The sequence below is a fragment of the Lycium ferocissimum genome, chromosome 10 (genome assembly GCF_029784015.1).
Source record: "Lycium ferocissimum isolate CSIRO_LF1 chromosome 10, AGI_CSIRO_Lferr_CH_V1, whole genome shotgun sequence".
Classification (NCBI taxonomy): domain Eukaryota; kingdom Viridiplantae; phylum Streptophyta; class Magnoliopsida; order Solanales; family Solanaceae; genus Lycium; species Lycium ferocissimum.
Window position 1 is genome coordinate 62,025,671 of NC_081351.1, and position 17,818 is coordinate 62,043,488.

The 17,818-nt window shown below is 34.9% G+C and overlaps 1 protein-coding gene across 1 annotated transcript; it reads right to left on the minus strand.

The window, feature by feature from the left end:
* Positions 1 to 6,402: 6,402 nt before the first annotated feature.
* Positions 6,403 to 17,173, minus strand: LOC132034469 (uncharacterized). The gene is made up of 10 exons (XM_059424835.1): positions 16,857 to 17,173; positions 11,659 to 12,541; positions 10,924 to 11,053; positions 10,379 to 10,827; positions 10,108 to 10,188; positions 9,934 to 10,032; positions 8,456 to 8,614; positions 8,238 to 8,324; positions 8,004 to 8,075; positions 6,403 to 7,141 (listed from the first exon to the last, which is right to left on the minus strand). Exons 2-10 carry the CDS (start codon positions 12,460 to 12,462, stop codon positions 6,821 to 6,823), a joined length of 2,202 nt encoding a protein of 733 aa, XP_059280818.1. The 5' UTR covers positions 12,463 to 12,541; positions 16,857 to 17,173; the 3' UTR covers positions 6,403 to 6,820.
* Positions 17,174 to 17,818: the final 645 nt, after the last annotated feature.

The window sequence follows — 17,818 nt, forward strand, 5'->3', positions numbered from 1 at the left end:
TCTATATTGAGCAATTTTCGGATTGTGCAAGAATGAATCTTCTCTTGGAAGATGATGTCTTTATATGCACAGAGAGAGAGTGTGTGTAAAGATGACCACTCATGAAATCTGGACCGTTCATCAATCGGCCTTACTGAGGTACTGTTGTAAAGCGCCTTGTACTTTTTAGCAGCACACTTTACAGCTATGGATTTGGACTTTCAGCTTCAGTAACCAGAACCTTTATTTAGAGGAACCTGGTTTCTCATCTGTTCTTCGAACAAGTTGTAAGTACTGGATACACTGTCAGTGGCTCTACAACTGCATTTTTGGCTGAGTAGGCTGGAGACCTGATCCCATCTGGTCCTTCTGAATCAACATATTAGGTCTCTCATATATGAGCAAATCCTGCAGGCATCTAATCCTTCAATGAGCATGTTATAAAAGCAACATATGAGATATCATAAGGTTAACCAGGTTCAGCCGGGAGAACCTAATTGTATCTGGTTCCTTAGGGTTTGTCATGTTATCAAAACATATCATTTCTTGTCACTTATTTTCCTTTATAATTTTGCCGCGTTCCTGCTACCATTCAGCTACCACAAGTTTGTCAACCATTTTCGGCTACCCCCGAGCAAACTTAAATTAAAATGCCAACCCACTAAGTTTATTGAAATGATACCACAAAATTAGATAAAATTAATTTTAAAACGATACAATTTGGGTCCCTTCTTTTCTCTTCACCATCGATATCGGAGTGGTTCGTCGGCGCTGGTTATCTTCTACAAACATCTCAACAAAATCCCTCTATTAAGCTATATATTGTGATTCACTATTTATTTCACTGGTTATTAACTAATCTCAACAGCTTATTTATAAGAAAGAAAAAACAAAAGGGCTTCGCCGAAAGGGAGGGTGACAGCCGGTGACTGTGGGGTCCAAGAAAAGAAAAAAGTTTCTACCATTAGAATTTTCATTCTTTTTCTTTTTTTAATCTGATTTTGCCATTTGTTGATTTGTGGTATAAAAGAAGTAGAAACAAAGAAGAGAAGGAGGTGGTGGGTGACTGTTTTTCCGATGGGATGACAGGGGAAGGGTTTGGTTTGGGTGGGTGGGCCGGTGGGTTGTGTAGGGATTACAACATCTGTTTTTCATTTTTTTTAATTTAAAAAATAATTTTTCTTTTTTTTTTCCACTCATAATACAATTTTTTAATCATTATTTGGATCCAATGGCCACGTGTTCATAGTTGATTCGTGACTTTGCCATGTCATTGGCAAGTGTATTTCACACACTTTCCATTTTTGCCTGATTATCAAAAAAGTGTTTTAAGTGGTACAAATTCGGAGTGGTAGAGGTGTCCAATAGGAACAAAGTTGAGTTGAGGTGTCTGAGTGAAATCTCTGGACAAGTTTAGATGGTTGTGGCTGACTTAAGCCAAAAACAATGTATCAGCACTTTTTTACCAAATACCCCAGCTGCTTATTAGCGTTTCAATACTTCAATCCAAACATATAACAACTCATTTATAAAATAAAAAAATAAAAAATCAGTTTCAGCCACTTAAGTTTATCAATTATTTGCAATCAGCTAATGCAAACGAACTCTCAGTGCCTCGATTTCTTGTTTCTTCCTTTTGTTTTTCTTTTTGGAAGGGAGGGAGTGGTCGCGAATAGGGTGAAGTTAAACGAAGAAATTGAAAGGCTTTCGTGAGACTAAAAATTTACACCTATGATGGTTGCAACTTTGATTTTTCACAAAGATAAGTGCTTCTAGTATATGAAGTTCCATTTTCTAAGAAGGGGATTTAATACGACTTTGGTCGATATTTGTAAACAAATTCATTAATTTAGTTACCACAGAGGCACTAATTGTCATTCTGCTCAATGGTATAAATGATTTTCTGCTCACTCCATATGACTTTTCTCCACATAAACTTAGAAGATTAATTATTTCATCTCTTTTGTACTTTTCACACTTAAAATAGCTTACTCATCTGACAAGTTTTACATAAGGTTAAAGCAATAAAAGAGTGGGACCCACAAGTTCTACCTATAAATGCCCCACTCATGTCTCCATGGTGCATATACGCTGTTACATGGTATTCGCATTCCCTCTTAATTTTTTCTTTTTTGATTAACAATTTATTTATCTAAAAATAATAGTCCAGTAATTTAATTTCATCTTTTTAGATAAATAGAGTAAATTTATTCTACCCCAAATTTTGTTATTTAAAAAGATGACTTAATTATCTCAAATTCAGAACTTTAAGTTTTCTCCCTAGATCTCCGGGGAAGAGGATCAAGTTGGCCCTTGCGAACAGCTTGATGCGCTAGCTCCCTTCGATTTTCGGTCTATATTATATGATGTTTTTAACTTTTACATTTAGTCCAAAATAAATGCGCTTTAACATAATCAAGAAAATATTGATTATTTTTTCTTTCAAATTTATCCTTATTCAGATAAATGAATTTTTACATAATCAAGAAATACCAAATTCGTAATATTAATTAAAGTTGATTTAGTGAGAACACCTCTCACTTTTTAGGTGCGAGTAATTTCTTAAGGGTGTACCCAATTAAAAACACTGTATAATATGAACCGAGGGGAATAAGAGAATCAATTCTTATTTTTTAAACGCCTAGAGAATCAATATATTGGATGAATAAGAGAATCAATTCTTATTTTTTAAACGCCTAGAGAATCAATGTTATTTTATACTTTTAGCTCCCTTAAAGCTAAAGGGAAGTTTCTCAATGGACTTCGTATTTGCTATACTTTGAAACATATTCTTGTACACCCTTGTACCTCAACTTTTATTATAAAATTAACACATTTAAGCTTTGTTATGAGTAGAATTTAGTAATGTTAAAGTGAGTATTAGAGTATATAATCTTTAAAATGTTAATTGTGGCAACTTAAACAAAATATAAGTATTGTCTAATTTTATAGAAATAGGAAAGATAATATATTATAAAGCGTGATTTCATTATCATTCTTTATTGTGAGCTGAAAATATTTTTAAAAAACTTATAATTTCTTCTTTCAAAGATATAATGAACACCTACAAACACAATTTAAATTATACTATATACTTTGAAACATATACTTGTACACCCGTACCTTAACTTTTATTATAAAATTAACATATTTACGGTTTGTTATGAGTAGAAATTAGTAATGTTAGAGCATACAGTTAATTGTGGCAACTAAAACAAACCATAAGTTATTGTTTAGTTTTATAGAAATAGGAAAGACAATTTATTATAAAGTGTAATTTCACTATAATTCTCTATTATGCTTAGCTGAAAATATTTTTAAAAAACTTATAATTTCTTTTTTAAAGAAATAATGAACACCTACAAAACACAATTTTAAATTGTATTGTTGGGCTCGTAAACGGGCCTTTTCATATCTAGTAGATTTAGAAAGTAAAATTTTCACAAACAACTACCTTTTAGCTCATTTTAACAACGTATAACTACATGTTCTACATTTACAATTCGCAGCTGGAGGACCCTATATTTAGCTAGTAGACGCGTCGACTTAAATATAGGATAAATATAACGGAAATACACACATCGGAGAAAACTGAAACTGCTATATTTATGGAAACAAAATCTATTCCAATTTAAATTAAAATCGGTTTTTAATGTTCCCTGATTCACGCAAATATCCTCCCATTCCATATCTGATCTCATATCTCATTCAAACAGCTAACAAGATGTTATATTATATTGGTGGTTTAATAAAATTTAAAAAGTTTACTCTATATAAACTGATTTGACCTTTTGTTTTGGATTTATGTTTTAATAGTTGTATTTCGTATATATTTTGGCTATATTTTAGTTGCATTTTCACTGATCTGTTAGATACTACTTATTCTGGTTTACTATTAACTATATTTCATATATAGTTTACATATATTGGGAGTGTGTTTAGATGAAATTTTAACTTCTGTAACACACTGTATATTAAAAGTGGACTTATGGAATATATCTAAGTTATATTTGCTGTATATTTCGACTGTATTTAAATGGTTAAATATACTACAAAAAACTACAGTTATGGTGAAGAACAATAAACACGAATTAACTGAAGAAACATGTGAAAAAAATAAACAATACAAAATATACTTAAAATGCACATAAAATATAGATCTGGTAGAGTCACAGATCTGTAATAACTGAACTAAAAAATACAAACGAACTAAATATACTGAAAATACAACACAAATATATAGGTTAAATACACGGTGAAACGTAAAAATCAGTATAGAATCTTACATTTTTTGGGAATTAAATTTGAATTATGAGTGAAATTAATGAGTAGTTAATTAGAGATAAACAAGGAAGATGAACTATTGTAAAACGGGCAATTCTTCGTTTGGGGTGGTCTTTAAATTTTGCCCCCTTCGGCTAAAACCCATAGGTTCCAGGTTCGAACCCACACGCAGTCAAAAATTTGAAAAAAATTCGCAAGGCAGAGTTAAATTTCGCTATGCCCCCAACGGCATACACTTGTGAAGGAATTACCAAAGTTATGGGACCCGCATACTTATGCCTTAATGCGACTTGGCATAAGTATGCCGGGTCCGGCATAACTTTGATAATTCCTTCACAAAGTTATGCCGGGTCCGGCATAAAAGTTTGCCCATTAAATTTTGCCTTATAAGGCAAACTTTTGTTATACCTTAAGGAAAACTTACGCCTTATGGGGATACTTTTAGTTATGTTTTATGGGACACACTTTTAGCTAAGGCATTACTAAAAGTTTCCCTTGAAAAGTTAAAAAAATATATATATATGCTTCAGTGGAAAGTCCGCCCGGCGTACTTTTAGTTGTGTTCAACTAAAAGTCGTTTCTCCGGCGAACTTTTAGTTGTGTTTAAGTAAAGTCCGCTGGGAGGGGGCGGACTTTTAGTTGTGTTTAAGTAAAAGTCGCCGAGGGGGCGACTTTTAGTTGTGTTTAAGTAAAAGTCCGCCGAAGGGCGGACTTATTATATATATATATATATATATATATATATATTTACTTTTCAAGGTAAACTTTTAGTTATGCCTTAACTAAAAAGTATGCCCAAAGACATAACTAAAAGTATGCCCATAATGCGAAAGTTTTTCTTAAGGCATAACTTAAACTTTGCCTTATAAGGCAAAGTCTACGCATTAAGGAAAGTTCTTGCCGGGGCATAATTTTGTTATGCCTTAACTAAAATTCTGCCCCATAAGGCATAACTAAACTATGTCTTAGGAAAAATTCTGCCTTATGGGGCAGATTTTTAGTTATGCCGGATCCGGCATAACTTTAGCTTTTCCTTAAAGATTGTATGCCGGATCCGCATACTCTCCCAAATCCGCCTTGCGAAATTATTTTTTTATTTTATGCTTGAGCGGGGGTTCGAACCCGTAACTTTATGTATTTGCCCACCTTTTCAAGCGAAGGGCACAACTTAAAGACCACAAATATGAGGGGCAAAATTTAAAGACCACAAATTTGAGGGGCAAAATTTAAAGACCACCCCAAAAGAAGGGCAGTCCGCGCAAAAAAATGTTGTAAAACTGATTTGAAATTGGAGGAAATTAAGGGATATTGGGCATAATGGCGTGTATTTAGAAGGATAGGAGAGAGGGACATTTTTTTTGCTTAAATTTAGGGGTGTGGAAAGTTATCAGATGAGTGGTAAAAAAGTGATAGCTATAGAAAGTAAATATGTTATATTTTAGCTACTAAATATAATTATTGTAAAGTTTAGTTATGTTTCATAAATACGTAATAATGTAAGCTATGCCAAGTAAATTTTAGATTTAGGAAAGGTGCTGTTAATCATATATTCGTGTCAGTTACCGGCGTTAACTCAATGAACTAGGTTTTTATGGTGATTTAAAGAACCTTGACAAATTAGATCGTTCTTTGGTCCATTGTGGAAAAGCATAGTTACTATTCCAACTCAACGTTGGTACATTGATTTTATACCTAGAACCTGGATAACCATTTTAACATGGCCCAAATATGCCCTGTTCTTTGAAAAAAAACTGAACTTGGTTAAAGAAACAAATCTACGAAAACTACACGAGAATAGACGTCACACATTGACAGAGGCGTTAGGATTAAACTTCTTGATAAAATGTTCAAAGGGTCCACTCTGAACGACAAATTTGTGTGAATGTCGTACCATGGGGAGCGTCATCAGATGGCTGCGTTTGCTGATCTTAAACTTTGAGTAGAATGAAAAAAGTAGTGAAGTGGACCTTAAAAGACCAACCACCAACAGAGTTGGACCAAAATTGACTGCGAGTTTAAAGTGATTTATTGTAAAAAAAAAAAAAAAAAAAATTAAAATTAAAATAAAAGTCAAGGATTCTGCTGGTCCGAAAGTCTGTTCTTTAGGAGATGTCAAGATTGTAAGATGGACAGTAAATATCGAGGAAAATAATTGTAAATTCTGCTTGGTATGGCATTTACACAATTTGTTAGAGATGTTCTGTAGTCCCTGCTATGCTGCGTAAGGAATCCTCAGAAACTAGTTCAAAAACATGTAACTTGTGCTGGTAATTTCAAACCAGAGGCAAAGAAAATAAACCATCAGACCTGGGAGTTGTATCATAGCTCTTTTTGCTTGCAGTAGCCCCATTTCGTTTCATTTCCCAACTCAGTATAATGATCAGGATAGGAACATTTACTCAAAAAGCAGGACTACAATTTATTTGCCAACTTTCGGGAAACCTATTTCAAACTAACCTGGAACATGCTAGACGATTTTAATCTGACAGAATCATGGGGTCAAGTCAATTCCAGGCTAGAATCAGTTAATTTGGCTCTTATCTAGCCATCTCAGTACTCACCATTGCTTCTTCCCCTTTTTCTTTCTCTTGTTTCCACTTCCACTAGCGTTGCTAGTACTAGTACTCTTAGAGGTACTTGCAGCAGGTGTGGATGGGCTCTGCGGCGTGCTGCCGTCAAAATCACCAAACATACCAGCTTGTACGGCATTCTGTAGCCACTCAACAAATTCCTCCTCGGTCATGGTCTCTTCCATATTTGGCATTGGCATCCCACCTTTTTGTCCTGAGCTACTTCTCTTCCCATTGCTGTTCTTCATGGTTACACTAGTATTTACATGGAAGCTTGGCTTGTGACTGTTAACTGGACATCTCATTCCCTGCACACCCAGCATAATGTTCGATGGTTCAATGGTTCGAGCACATAATCCAGATAAGAGTACATCTTCTCAGTTAAATTAGGCCATTTTCGATGATTAACCAACCTTAAAAGATCTATAGGCACCCTTTGAAACTACAAAGTAAGGGGACATACAGGGCGTGCGTGTGTTTTAAACAAGTTTTTTATTGTTCAAGCAAAATTAAAAAGAAACAAAGTTAAGTTGTTGGGCTACAGAATGTGGGAATGCAGCGAACTGAAGCCACCAAGCTAGTTAATATCTTCCTTGACATGTTAGTAACAAACTTAACAACGAATTCTCAAAGTCAGTAGTGGAAACATAGAGCAAACCGGGGGGCAATATTTTTGGATAAGATCCAATCTGTGATACTACAAGCTAATTATTCCTGTATACCATAGATGGGCATTTCTTGTCCACTCAGAGAAATCGTCATTCATGGAAGTGATCTTTTCCTAAATATGAAGAAAAGAACAGTATAGTACACATGGCAGATAAAATTGAAGTTGGTCCAACCTTAACAAGTAACTACTGATGGCACTACCACCACCGCCCCCCCACCCCCCCCCCACCGCCAAAAAAAAAAAAGAGACAGGATTATTCAATTGGGAAATGTGAGCCCCAACCACACATTTAAGTTTTATTCTCCTTTTATGGGATTTGAAGAAAGCTAGCCAAGTCCATACCTTACCATGATGATAAAAAGCAAAAAGAATTCAATGAAAAGTGAAAAACTACACTAACGCACTTTTGACCTTTGTTCTTCTCAATTTCCAGACAAATTCCATTCCACATCCAAGAAACATCATAAACTTCTATCAGATGGTGAGAAGAAAAATTTTACCTGACAGATGTACCATTCAGTGGCGTTATAGATCCTGCTATCAGCACAAACATAGGCAACAGGATTATCTACCTGCACAGATTGGTGAAGGTCAGTAGTGTAACATCTGTATAAGGATGAGAGATAGAAGTAAAAGCTAAAGAGAAAACAAAATATTTAAAGAGATTCATCATGAGAGATAGTCTCCTCAAAAGGCTTTTGCTTTCTTCCTTTTTGTTCAAATTTAGTTGATACCTTCAGTAGCATTCCGAAAAAGAATGGATGTGAAGGCTGTTCAACCCATCCATCTCCATCTTTTGCTGGATGAAAATCTTTGCATTCCTATGAATGGAAGAGAAAAAGATAAATATCCTAACAAGAAACTATGCTAGAGCGGAGGAAGACAACCTGTATGCTTAAAGTGCAGAAGTCAAGAATTTATAACATGCTTATACTGTGGCTGGAGGGAAAACCTGGCACCATCTTGCTTTGGATTTTGTTTTCTTAGTGACAACCCAGACATGAAAGTTGCCACACTTTTTGCAAGCAATCCGTCGAGCCTCTCCAAGAGGATCCTCACTCTCAGTTTCTGTCTGTGTGAAGCCAGAGGTGAAGAATCCATAGCCTCTACCCTGAAATTATTTAAGATAAGGGTTAAGCATGATCCAGAATTGACTCAGAGTATAATCAAACATTACAATCACACTATCAGGAGTATTTTCCAAAAAATATTTCCTGATACAAGATGAGCCTTCCTTAAATACAACCTTGGACCTTCACAATAGAAAGTTCACATAAGACTGCACCAAAAGCAAGACATTTACTGATAGATGTCATTACTTATATGATGAACCTACTGGATCTCATTCCTATATACATTCGAGCCAAGCTGGCAAAAAGGCAAAAGAGTTAAGACTTAAGACTGCATATGAAAACCTATTATTACATAAAGCTGTTCCGGTTAAAATAACTTTCTCCGGCTTGTTTCTTCAGCAAAAGGTGAGACTAATCCTTCTTTTCCGAAAGAAAGCTGAGGACTAAAGCCTTAGATCTTTTACAAAATATTAGAATTGTCAAGGACTGGACTAGGTCTAGCAAAATGGTTTAAAAAAACAAGTAACAATTCCTCTGTGTGTGTTCTGGACAATATGGCTGGAGAGGAACAGGATTTGATTTGAAGAGAAAAGGCAGCACATACCCAGGATTAAGAATAGATGCTTATTAAATTTGTATTTTTGGTGTAAAAGACAAGTTATGGAAAATATAGAGCAATACATGAATTTCCTAGAGGAGATAGGGGATTTGTAGTTTCCCAATACATGAATTTCCAAGAGGAGATAAGGGATTTGTAGTTTCCCTGGTATGGCAGGGGCTGCTTTTTGTTGTAATTCTGTACCATCTTGGTACCTTTTAAGGAGGGAGGGCTGGATAACTGACCATTTAAAAATGGATCAAATATGGATATTATCCACTAAAAATGGATATCCAGATGGATAAATGGATAATCATATTATAAATACCTCTGCTTGTTATTTTTCATGAGTTCTTGCTTTCTGAGAGTCTAAGCTTATATTGACTTTTAGCTTGTGTTCTCAACTGACCATGGATATCCATATTATCCGTCGGTTAACAGAATTATTATCCGTTTAAATATGAAAGGGTTGGATATTTTATCTGTTTTTGTTTAATCCGTTTTCGACCCACCCATATCCGATCTGTCCTGCCCGTTTGCCACTCCTAGACTTGACCATTCTCTTATTTCAGTTAGATATCATTTGAAGTTAGTATCTCTTCCAGAAAAGGAAGTTAACTTCGACGCAAAGGAAATTGCACAAATTGAAACGAAAGATCTTTTCACTGATCTCACTGCATATCGGGCTTATACATAAAATGTAAAAAATCTGACCTCCGATGAACTAACTAGATGACTCAAACTATATTTAATTCAAACCTTTTGAGAAGGACTTTGGAACCGACGAAGGTAATTTAGCAGCTCTTCCCTCCTCAATTCATCATCATATGTTTGTCGTTTCAAAGAATCGAGTAAGACCTGAAACATTCCAATTCTTATAAAGTGCAGGATGAAACCAGATAGAGAACTCAAATCACAAGACAGAACCTGTACCTCGTAGGCGTTTTGAAGTTTCTTAAAAGCTTCAGCAGCCTTTTCATTACCCATGTTTTTATCAGGATGGACAAGCATTGCCTAATACGAGATATAAGTTAGCTTATTGGTAAGTTCACTTTGATAGCAGGGCATTTCTAATAAATCTAGCTTCTTCTTTTTTTATTGTTAATAAATCTAGCATTATCAGACTTCAAAAAAGCATGATGTTCAGAAAATTCAGAGATGAATACTTTTAGAGTAAAAATCTCAGGAGGGTATAAAGAATCACCTTTTTCCTATATTCTCTCTTGAGAACTGAAGCATCTATACTCTGAAATCGCGTTAGGCCCAGTGCTGAATAATGATCTGTACTGTTCAACAATCTGAGAACTTCATCTTCGGAAGTCATCTCAGCATCAGATCCACTAGTTGAAGGGATGCCAGTGCCACGATCAACGGGATGAACATACCCATCATCAGCAGATGGAGGCACTGATCCACCAGAATAGAAGCTAGGTTCACCTTGTACTCCAGTTGTTTGATCAGGAAAGCTATTGGCCCTTCTTTGCTCATTTACATTGTTTTTTAAGAAGTATATGAGAATATCACTCGAAATAAATGACAAATTCAAAGCGAAGACTAAACCAATCCATCCAACATATGTCCATGCGCAATATACAGAATACAAAGTTACGACAAACACTGCAAGCCGTTCATGCTTCAGCCTGTAAAGCGCTCCTACGTTTAAAGAAAAAACAGCACTTAGTGGATAAAACTGGAATCAATGTGAAAAAGTAAAAACAAATGCTTAACGCTAAACTTGAAAACAATCACCTCCACTCAAGACCAGAAGTACTGCTGCCCAAAATCTTCCATAGAACCACAAGTAGCCGATACTCACTGCAGCAACTCCTAGAACTGCGATGATGAACCCAGTAAGAAGTCCAATCACAGCAACTGCTGCCTGAATGTTAATAGCAATTCATTACAGCAAGATATTGAAATGTGTCATATAAGTTACAAAGTTTAAGGAAAAGAATCTAATCGAGAGTTAGAAAGAAAACACAATGACAGAGGGTGACCACAGGAAACTCCAAAAAATCAATATACTAATTGATCAAAGTTACAGTCTTAGAAACTGCTGAAGAAGTTAGTCAGTCCCCAGAATGAAAAGAAACTTTTCCTTTAAAAAATGTTGTGACCACTTTCAGTAATTCAAGCATCAACAAAAGGAGATGGAACAAAGTATACAGAGTCAAAGTCAGTAAAAGAAAATTATTAGAACCCTAAAGCATGAAATGGCCAAACTCAATAGTGAATACAATGATTTATGTCCAAGACAATTTTAACAAATTCAGAGACTTTTTATAAATCGCCAGAATTAATTCAGTGACTTCAAAAAAAACCAGAGCTTCTCAAAGCTATTTCTGGTTCAGCAGGAATTCATTCATCAGTCAACCCAAAGCTAAGAAGCAATTAGGGTTAGAAATTTATGCTTACAAGCTCCTTTTATCATTTCAGGGGTAGATAATGTTGCTTTCCATACAAGAAAAGAAGCTAGACGCTTACCAAAATGAATAGAAACTTGAATTTAGCGGCTGCAATCAAAGAAAGAACACCACACCAGATAACTGAGAGAATTGATGTCATCCCCATACATAGAAAGGACTCAATTCCTCTAAGAGCACAATCCAACCAAACCATTGATAATAAAAACATTATATTTCCAAAATGTCTGATCCACCTAACCATTATAGGGTATGCTTGCTGAACCTTTTCTTGAACATACCCAGTTGCAATTAGTAAATTACTCTTTAAATGATCAAGCAATGGCTTCCACCTCTCTAATCGCTGAATTGATACCTTTAAGACAGACAGAGCCAATGTCATCAAATTCCTAAAAACAACCATAATAGACACTTTAAGATTTTCTAATGCATTTTCTACATCCAATGCTGTTCCTAAATGGCCAAAACTTCCCTCCAAATTATCTGAGTGGTTACTAGTGTGTGGAGATGTCTCAGCTCCTTCTCTGGACTCGGGATCCACCCCTCTACTTTTATGACTTTGGAAAATTCCTGTATCACTGCCTTCAGGCCCTGTTTCTTCTGCAATTGACAATGTATCAGTACCTTCCTTTTCCTTTTTAAGTGATTTTCTAGATTTCTGCTTGCTTTTCTTCTTGCCTTCACCTTCATGTGTATTGTTTAAGCTCTCTGTTAAAGATATGCCAGAAAGGTTACCATTTAAAGGTTCTTCAGCAGTTTTGCACTCTGCCTCAGTCAGATTACTATTTTCATTCTCATTTAGCAATCCAGATCCAGAATCTGAAACTCCTTTTCTGTACTTCTGTCGGTTTCCTTTACGAGCCATTGACTGTATATGGTATCAAAATGCTCTAGCAACAAGCCAGTTCAACTCATCTCCACTGTCCTCATTATTATTGAAAGACCTGTCTCACAAGCAACAGGAAAGAAAGCAAAAGTTCAGGAAATTTCAAGCACCACCAAATAGCTTTAAGGTGCCACTAGTTTAGATAGCCACACAATGAACATGTAAACAGGCATATCTCATTCCTTTGCATGCAACTCAGTTCAAGTAGCTTTCTTCACAATAGGCAGCCGTGACTGTAAAGGCAACAGCATTCTCCTCGTGTTTATTCCCTCAACTATACATAATAATGGACACTTTGGCTTTAAACATGTGGCAAAATTCAAGTTCTAGGCAGATACACTAAAGGGAAGTTTTGAAAACTATCTTTCAGTCACTCGTACCCAATCAGATACCTACGTTCATTATTAACCTTCCTTCTTTGCAATATACTGTATTAACCTTCCTTCTTTGCAATATACTGTCATTTTCCTTATATTTTCCTTGATCTAGTCATGTTATGAGTAAAGCATTGTGTGCTCACTGCTCTCGATTAAAATCATTTCCTTTAAGCAGGAGATACATAAACTAATCTAATGGAAGGGCAGTAAAAGGAATTAATAATCTTATGCATCCAACATCACCGGTTTGAATGAGTTTGTGCAATGTCTTCCATTTGAAACATAAAACACAAGAGAAATTTATTGGTATCCCTTAATATCATATTGAACTTAACAAATACCGTATCTTGTCATTCTATGTTATATTTTGAGGAAAGTAATCTTTTAGTATTTACAAAATAAGGTCAATCTTTTGGATAGCCCAATCAGGTCTACAAAGTAGGCTGGAGCAACTGAATTAAAAGAGGCATAACTTAAGCAAAAGAATTTGGTGATACATTCAATGTGAACTGTGCAATAGAACATTTTGCAAGGCCATCTGAGGCTAACTTCCTAAAATCATAGAATGAACGACCACAATTTTGAGTATAGTTTTGTGCCTAAGGAAGAAAATAAAAATTACTCCAGTTTCTACCTTAAAAAATATAATTAAAAAAAAAAAAAAAAAGTAAATACAGAAATCTCTAATTTGGATGTCAAAAATTATGTCGGCTTCATAGTGAAGAACCTTTTATAGCAAAAGAAGATTTAATGATGTAGAAGAGAAAGGTTATAATGTGGACATCACGATATCAATTGGACGCTGAGGAAGCACTAACAATCAGTGTTGTTAGAGGTTCATTGAGGCGTGTTTAAGCTCTGAAGCTCAGTTAAAGCCAGGTTGTGCGCTTCGCCTCGCTTAGTAGTGCTCTCGTGTTAGGTGCAAAGGTTGTGCCTCACTACTCATGGGCTCTATCTCTAAGAGGGCAGTACTAGATAATAAATATAATTGGTAAACTAATACATTAATTGTTAAAAATCGTTGCAAGTCTTAATGATTAGAAATAAGAAATTAAAATTTTAGTATAAGAAAACGAGTTCCAGAAAACATACAATAACAGCATACCCAGTGTAATCCCACATGTGGGGTCTGTGGAGGGTAGAGTATACACAGACCTTACCCCTACCTTGGGAGGTAGAGAGGCTGTTTCGCATAGACCATCGGCTCAAAATTTTCATCTAAATCAAAATTTTGAAATGGTTTTTAAACTTGATCGACATGAATTTTACTTCATATATTCTGCTTGATTTCATTTTTCTCTTCACTAGTGTTCTTTTCCGTTGAGACTCACGCTTTAATTTCACGCTTTGCGCTTAAAGCCCCAACACATTTGGCCCTTTTTTGCGATTTTCACTTTGAATACTCCGCTAACAATTAAGGTTGTTGACATTCTTATACTAAATATAACACTGCAATGTTTCTGTTGAAAAAAGAAGATAGATTTTGCCCATTTGAAATTGGACGTCATATATTCCTTTTTTTTTTCACCAAACTAAACCCTCATTTCCTTATACAGCCAAAGATTCAATGAGATCCTCTTTAACTACCCAAAAAAGGTGTTTCACTTTTGGACCTACTTCCCCAATTTAAGATCTTATCAGAGGTCAGCATTTTACGCTTAAAATCCATATAGTTTGTGTAGGGCATTTATTCAAAAGCAATAAGCAATACTTCAATGAGTTCATTTAATTCGATCAATTATGGTCACCACGGAAAGTAATTTGAATATATGTGTAATAAGAGTATTAAAGATACTCAAAACCAGGATCCTGTTTTGTGGAGATTTTCCAACTTTACACTTCTGCAAGTAATTTCACCCTCCCTTCACATCCAATCTTGATAAAACAACAACAACGACCTTGTATTCATACCTTAACTTATCAAAGAAATATTTTAACCAAACATTTGAATTACCAGTCAACGCAGAATCTATAAGACTATTTTATAAGAGTAGAGAGAAGTAAGAAGATACATTTTATATCTACAGGGGTAGTCTATATATATACATTTTTAGCACCACCTACACCATACTGAAATGTTGACCTCTCGAACTACCTACGATTGTTTTTCTAACAAATACAGTCCTTCGCAGCCAGATTTGGGAGGATACTTCGAGGAATTCTTGTCCTAAATTGGTTAAAGAGCAAGCACAAACATAGCACAGTACTGCAGCTAAGCAACCTATGCATGGTCATGTTGCCTAATTGAATCCTAAAAGCCAAAGGACAGCAGTAGGACATTACAAGATTAAAAGTTTTCAGTACTCAAATTTGATCAAATCAACAAATTATATTGTTGGGGAAAGGGTCAAAAATATCCCTCTACTTTGTTTTAATGGCTAAAATATCCTCCGAACTAATTTTGGGTCATTTATGCCCCTGCCGTTATCAAAATTAACAAATATACCCTTTATTTGACAAAAATCCCCAAATTGATTCAAATAACCCGATTCATAAAAAATAACCCATTCTCCTATTTTACCCACCCCGACCCACCTCCTAAAATAACTCATTCTTCCTTCTCTCTCATATTTTCTCCTACAAATCTCAAGCCGTCAATTCCATCAATTATAACCAGAAGGAAGATTAAGAAGTGGTTTCTGAACTAGAAAACATTTTAACTTTCATCTTTGTCAAACATCTATAATTTATAAACTTGATATTCATTATTTGAATAAAAATTCAGTTGAAGCTCTTCCCTTAGAAAGGAAAGCAAAGAAAGACGGAAACAATTGAAGTCATTTTGGAAACAGCCAGTACATATCTTTAAATAGTTAGTACTGCAGAGCAACCAACTAAGCAGATAAATAGAGCACTAACGTATGACCTGAAGTAATGGCTAAAAAAGTTGACCCCACTACCTAACTAATTTCAACATAATTAGGACTCGCAAGATGACTTAACTGAAACAGAAAAATTGTAGCTCCTAAAACATGACACTAACTTTTGAATCAGTCAACGACTAAAGAGAAAGTAAGCCTCCATCGACGGGTTTGATAGCTGGAGGAGAAAATATGAGAGAGAAGGAAGAATGGATTATTTTAGGAAGTGGGTCAGGGCGGGTAAAATAGAAGAATGGGTTATTTTTTATGAAATCGGATTATTTGAATCAATTTGGGGATTTCCATCAAATGAAGGGTATATTTGTTAACTTTCATAACGGCAGGGGCATAAATGACCTAAATTAGTTCGGAGGATATTTTTAGCCATTAAAACAAAATAAGGGATATTTTTTATCCTTTTCCCTATATTGTTTGGATGGTTGTTACCTATTGTTTTGTTAGTTTAATTACAATATTTGTTTTGACTATTTTTTAAATTTTATATAATCGTTATGTAACGATGAAAGGTCCCATTTTGTGTAAAGATTGATTTGATCTGATCGAGTCGATACCTTTCTTTTTTCTCATTTTATCTTTACTTATTATCTAATAATCCTATTATATATTTTACCCCATATTTTTATAGTAGCTCTACCCTGTACCCTACTTTTCTTCTAGGTTTATGCGTTGATGTGTGATATTATGTAGCGACGCAAAACGATACAATCTATCCAAACGTTGTGTTCATCAAAACAATACAGTATGATACAATACAATATAATACGATACATTATGAAACAATATGTAACAACCACCCAAACATATATGAGACTGATCCAAGAATTAGAACTTGAAGGACTTCATCCTAAGTGTCAATTTGATCTAATTACAAGATAAACCGTTTTACAGCGGACAAGAACCACCCAAAAATATTATGCAATGATGCTATACTAATACAATAGTAAATAGAGTGTTTATGTCCCTGCATTTCTTGATCTTGAGTCTAAGCTTAATACCCTAGATATTAGACGAAACCCTTTTCGGAAAAAAGAAAATCCAAAAAGAACAAAAGAGATACATGTAGAATAAATAGACGGATTTATGAAAATAGAGAGATAAAGCAAGAAAGGCTTACCGGAAGAGGTAAAAATGGAGGCAATCGAACAAGATTAGAGGAAGAAGGCAATAACAAAGGACCACAGCAGTTATGTAAGAGTAGTCGAGCAGTGAGAACTCGCCAACAAGAGAGAAAACCCAATATTCTTCATTCCACCCCCTACTACTTCCAGAGTAAATTTATGTGCGTTTGGAACCTTTGGATGGCATAAAAATAGAGTTTGTTTAATAGGAAAGAGATCAAATGTGTACTGGTAATAAGAGTTTGGTTTTAGTTTTACCTTAGTGGCTTTTCTTTTCGGTTTGGGGGCAGGGAAAGGGAAACGTACACGGATTACGGGGTGGGGAACTTAATCAATTGAGCCACTAAAATTTCTCCTTGGTGGTTTTGGTTTTTATTTCTTTTGAAATTAATTATTAGAGATTAGATTTAATTATAGGAAAATTGATTTGAGATTTCTTTTAATTTGAGATATTCTTCTTTAAGATAATTCTTGTATTTATTGGGTCGATGACTCGCTTGTGTATAATATTATTAAATAATATAGGTCGATGACCGCTCAGGAGTATTGTTCGTGATAAAATTTTGTATACATAATATAAATAATTGTAACCATAAAGAAATATAAGAAAAAAATATGATTTTATTGATAATGTTTTAGTACAACATTTGTACATGACCTAAATGAAAGACAAGACAGAAAGATTCATCCTATTGAAAACCAAAGACTCTTGTATTCCAAGTTTGATATATAATGGTACTCGGTATGGCTAATAATTTAGTGGATGATAGTAATAGCTAATGGGTGAATAGTAGTGGTAAATGATGATGGAGGTTGAAGATATATAGCGGTGGCTATTGATGATTGTCAATAGCTTTTAGTGGTTGTTATGGTAATAGTGGTTAGTGGTGATGATTGTAAATGGTGACGAGTGATGGTGAAAACCAACTGTAGTGATTAGCAGCAATGGTGGGTGTGA

Excerpts from the sequence above, each read along its gene's own strand:
- LOC132034469 (XM_059424835.1), bottom strand. The coding sequence starts at position 12,462 with ATGGCTCGTAAAGGAAACCGACAGAAGTACAGAAAAGGAGTTTCAGAT. Across the intron at positions 10,189-10,378 it reads AGAGAGAATATAGGAAAAAG|GCAATGCTTGTCCATCCTGA; the intron begins GTGATTCTTTAT and ends ATCTCGTATTAG. Across the intron at positions 7,142-8,003 it reads CTGAATGGTACATCTGTCAG|GGAATGAGATGTCCAGTTAA; the intron begins GTAAAATTTTTC and ends CTGGGTGTGCAG.